Below are 5,313 nucleotides of genomic sequence, written 5' to 3'. Positions count from 1 at the left end.
ATTTACCAGTTTCAGAATTTAGTTGAGAAAGTCGCATTTTTATCGCAGTTATGCAATAAAGTTGCAATTTAAATTTAAACAAGATTGATTTCACCTGCAGCTTTATGGGATTTCAATGTGTAGCAAACTCAAATACAATCTAGTGTGTAGTGCCTTATGCTATCTGTGTTTAGCTTGGACATTGTATCATGCGTTATGCGATAAGCATTTTAGATTCCAAGTTCCGAGAAACGACATTGTTGATTGTAAATGGTATTAATGGATTCAGAGATGAACCAGCCGATGGCTGAAAGTCTCTTTAATAAAGAAAGATAAAGGTATTTACTGGTTATCAGCCAATACGTCACAATGATAAGATAATCATTTTAGATTCTAACTACTGTTGAGAGATATAATAAATTGAGAGTCCATACGTCTCTCTGGTTAGGCAGTCATGTTTCTAGACAGCTATCTACAGGACGGTTTTGCCGGAGAGACCTGGAATGCGACGGGTACTTGGTTTGTGAAGCGAAAAAAAAACATTCTAGTGACGATTTCAAGTACGTTCAAATTCTCCGGAAAAGGCTCTCTAAATAGTTGTCACTCATTTGATTTCAGAATTTAAAATACACCGAAATGAACTGTACACACTATTTGCAGGTAAATTCATTTCAGGGCACTAATCGTTGAAATCCAGACTAGCAATTGATTTTTCCAGCATCTCTGTCGTGGTTCATGATCTTTCCTCAAGTGGCATGGACATCTCCAGCAATACCTGGACTGATGATAGATCCTCAAATCCAGTTGGAATCGCATGAAACTTTCTGGATCGTTGCCGTTCACTTGTTCGGCGCTCTATTAGGACCATTCGTCGCTGGATTTCTGGTCATCCGAATCGGTCCCCGGAGTCTGCTCATGAGCTGTGTCATTCCTGCTATAATCAATTGGGTCATGATTGGATACTCCAGATCAGTGGCCGTGATATACGTTGCCCGTGCAATAGCTGGAATCGTGTATGGCACAGTGGTGTCTACATCACCGATTTATCTGGAAGAGACCTTACCCGAATCGATAAAATACTTAAGTGATTTATTCTTGATCTTGTTCGGTAATTTGAGCATCATAGCAACGTTTGTGATTGGAGCGTTTGTCGACTTTCGAATGCTGACATGGATAATGATTGCTTTCCCAACGGTGTTTTTAATATTCTTCATGTGGGTTCCAGAATCACCACGTTATCTGATGTTCAAAAACAAGGAGAAAGCTGCACATAAGGCATTGCAATGGCTGCGTAGAAAACTGGACGTCTCGGAAGAAATTTCATCAATAAAAATATCGTTTGAAGAACGAGTGCAACTTGACTTTCTCGTAATAATCAAGAAATTATGGGAACCGGACGCGAGAAAGAGTTTATATATTTTCCTAATTTTCGTGCTGGTTGAAAACTTTACTGGAATGTTTGTGATTATCAGCTACACTAATTTAATCCTGGTGAATGTTGCATCTAGTCTAACCCCAGGCCAGATGAGCATAGTTTTGGTCGTAGTGCGAACTGTAGTAGTGATTGTTTCAAAGATTCCAAAAAAATACTTTGGCCATAGGCCGATGTTGCTTTTCTCTATCGTAGGTGCAGCAATTGGGCTCTTAGTGTGCAGCACTTACTTTACCATCGATACCCAAGCCCAGTACAGCAGTGCCGGTTGGATTGCATTTCTAGGCCTTATTACGTACATCATACTGTTCAACCTCGGAATCAACTCACTTCCATCAACGATCATTGAAGAAATATTCTCTCCAAATCTATATTTGTTCGTCACTGGAATGTTCGCCATCATGAACTATCTGATGTCGATTGGATTGGCGAAAATTTTTCAAAGCACGCTGTTCATGGTTGGAGTGCACGTGTCGTTTTGGATCTTCACGATAAGTGCTGCTGTTTGTGCGTTATTGGTTTATGCGTTTGTTCCGGAGACCAAAAACCTCACCTTCGAAGAGGCACGGCAAGCCGTTGCCGACAAGGCCAAGATTAATGGCCCATCCTACGCGTGTATCAAGGTTGTGAATCCATGCAAGGTCTGCGTGGAGGATGACAATAATTAGCGGTAATAAAAGTATTTTCAAAATAAGCAATGTACGCGTAGTTTTAAACCCAAGTCGAATTGAAGGTTTCGACAAAATAGGCATCTATTAAGGGCGATTTCCGGTTCAATTGACCTAAACTTTGGATTTTTTTTTTTTCCAGGGAACTGGTAAGAGTTAGAAACCTGAGTTTTTTGTCAAATCTTTATTCATTCTTGCTCTACAACTGGGAATTTTTTCAAGTCCAAAAATCCAAAATGGTGTCCAATATGGCAGCTGTCCGGCGGGTACTTCCCAAAACTGCGAGCAGCCTAGAGGTCGCAAATCATCACCTAGAAAAAAAATCGGCTCAGTTTCTTGAAGAGTATAGTTCAGAGAATGGAATGAACTAGAATCTTTGAAAAATCTCAAAATTTGACAAAATGGCGGGCATTTGAAAAAAAGTCATTTACCTAGTTACCGCCATTTTGTCAAATTTTGAGATTTTTCAAAGATTCTAGTTCATTCCATTCTCTGAACTATACTCTTCAAGAAACTGAGCCGATTTTCTTTCTAGGTGACAATTTGCGACCTCTAGGCTGCTCGCAGTTTTGGGAAGTGCCCGCCGGGCAGCTGCCATATTGGACACCATTTTGGATTTTTGGACTTGAAAAAATTCCCAGTTGTAGAGCCTGAATGAATAAAGATTTGACAAAAAACTCAGGTCTCTAACTCTTACCAGTTCCCTGGAAAAAAAAATCCAAAGTTTAGGTCAATTGAACCGGAAATCCCCCTTAAGAACATACTTAAGAATGCAACAACATTTATAGAAATTGTATATTTTCTTAAAATCCTTAAACTAAGAAAAAAATCTCTCAAAAGTTTAACTATAATTACAACATTTTGTATTTTCCCTTGAATGATTTGAAATGTTGATAAGGACAAGTGCGCTCTGTAATTGATAAAATATAAATTCAAGTATTGTTATTCTATTATGGTTTTTAAGAGAAAATAAAGCATGACTATTATGATCTTGTTTGATATTATTTTTAACCAATTCAAGTCACCACTGGTGGCCGGCGCCGGTGGTGTAGTGGTAAGCGTGACTGCTTTCTAACACCCCAATGGGTCTGGGTTCAATCCCAGCCGAGGTCGGTGGGATTTTTCTGAGGCATAAAAATCTCTGGTCACGTCTTCCTTCGGAAGGGAAGTAAAGCCGTTGGTCCCGGCCCATGTTTGTTGTGAATGGGTGCGATATCCTACGCAGGTGTGGAAGCTGCCTTCCTGCACATTCGATTGCCGTCAATGGATGGCAATTGATGTCCGTCGGTGATTGGCACTAGATTGCGGAACAGAGACCACCGTTAAATAAAGGAAAGAAAATGCTTTTCTTTATCAATGAAATTTTTTCTCATCACATAGAATCTGCAGCAATACTCTCCCAACTAAATTTTTATGCGCCCTTTAGACCTCTTCGAACTCGAAATTTATTCTATGAAAACACATGCATTGATTTTTTATTCCTGAAAATGGCATCGGATTTGTTGCCGAATCAGTGTATGCTTCAAAAGACCCACACAGCAAAAAAAATTGAATTATAATTGTGATGCAAACATTCACTCACGTAAACTTGTATTTCATTTCACGCAAACGAGCAACTTGTAAGCAATGTTGCTTACAAATATGGCCTTTTGTATACAATATTTGCAATATTTCTTGAAATGTCTCAGAACTTTACACGATTTATAATGTAAACTTAGATGACATGTGACGCTCCTTTTATGTGCATCATATTAAACAGATATTTGCACTACTTTTTCGAACCGTGCACGATAACTTTTATAGCACCTCAGTTAAATCGATTGACAAGAGCTGGTGGTGAAATAAAAGCATTATCCTTCAAAAAAACTTCTGATATGCAACACAAGACACAGGGGGATGGTTGAGGCCTCCATTAGCTCAACCGGCCAAGGTGCAGCTTCAAAAAAAAGCAATACCATGTTGAAGGTGGCTGGCTTCGGTTTCCGGTCCGGTCTAGGAATTTTTCGAGTTGAAAAAGTTCTCGACTTCCCTGGTCTTAGAGTATGATTGTACTTGCCATACAATTATGCAAATGCAAAAATGGTACAGGCATCGAAAGCTATTAATTGAGAGCTGTGGAAGTGCATTTTTAACTCTGTTTGGCACTCATGGTCAAAAAAATTTCATGTTATTTAAGATATCTGGCAACAGTGTACTATCTCTGCACCTGCGCAGTGCGCATGTATCAGAATTAGATGCAATCATTGTTGTTGACACAATCCAATTTTTGAAAACCGCAACAACCGTGAATTTTTGCCTTATCCCACCGTAGATTCCTTCAAAATACAATGAGCTCAGTCCAAAGCCTATCCGAAGCAGCACATTACTCCGCATAAAACCATGCGTTCAAACATTCGGATAACTGCGCAAACCAAAATTAGGGAACACACTGCTGTGCTGAGAATGGTCAAGGTGATATGAAGAAAATTTTCCACCATGAAATCTAATCACTCTAATCCTCGGTAAAATCTCATGCCTTCCGGATACATGATAGTCTACGGCTTCGTAATCACAATCGTAACAAAAAACACTTTGAACGAAACCTACAGCTAAAACCCGACCACAGTTCCTATCGTTAGGCCTCAATATTTTATTTATCTAGACAGCAGCTGACTGTACTTATGTACTAGGTATGTACTATTCAATCCATAGCTCTGTGCAGACCGTTTGTTCCAGCTAGGTAGCAACCCTATCTTGTTTGCCTTGCCTTGACAAGAGCTAACATCGCTGCGGGCCCGCGAATTGTGGGCCCCACTGACAACTCATAATTTGTAAACATTTCATTATTCCAAATGTTTCTTCGAGAGCGTGATTCAAAGGTCTGGATGTAAGTCGGGGATTCATTCGAGTGATGTCAAGACTTATGTCCAACCACTACTCGCTAGACGCACATCTCTATAGAATAAACCTCGTTGACAGCAATATATGTAGGTGCAGAAACGGTTATGATGACATCGATCACGCAGTTTGGTATTGCCCGGGTAATGACGCCTCCAGAGCACGACTATTGGATACCCTAGTGGCCCGAGGTAGACAACCTTTCCGTGAAGTAAGAGATGTATTGGGGACACGTGATTTTCCTTACATGCAAGCGTTCTACGAATTCCTTTGTTTGTCTGATGTTAGAGTTTGATGTGACCATCCCCTCCTTTCCAAACATTTTCCAGCCATTGTGTCCCAGTCTTATTATCCTCC

General features: G+C 40.0%; 1 protein-coding gene across 1 annotated transcript; it reads left to right on the top strand.

Moving 5' to 3' along the window:
- Window positions 1–762: 762 nt before the first annotated feature.
- LOC135700917 (facilitated trehalose transporter Tret1-like) lies at window positions 763–2,079 on the top strand. The gene is made up of 2 exons (XM_065221588.1): window positions 763–1,087; window positions 1,607–2,079. The coding sequence occupies exons 1-2, from the start codon at window positions 763–765 to the stop codon at window positions 2,077–2,079; spliced, it is 798 nt and encodes a 265-aa protein (XP_065077660.1).
- Window positions 2,080–5,313: the final 3,234 nt, after the last annotated feature.

Source organism: Ochlerotatus camptorhynchus, unplaced genomic scaffold (genome assembly GCF_037179485.1).
Source record: "Ochlerotatus camptorhynchus isolate MF236.1 unplaced genomic scaffold, CSIRO-AGI_Acam_v1.1 ptg000144l, whole genome shotgun sequence".
Lineage (NCBI taxonomy): Eukaryota > Metazoa > Arthropoda > Insecta > Diptera > Culicidae > Ochlerotatus > Ochlerotatus camptorhynchus.
The sequence above is the reverse complement of the archived record's forward strand: the minus strand, read 5'-3'. Positions and strand labels throughout refer to the sequence as shown.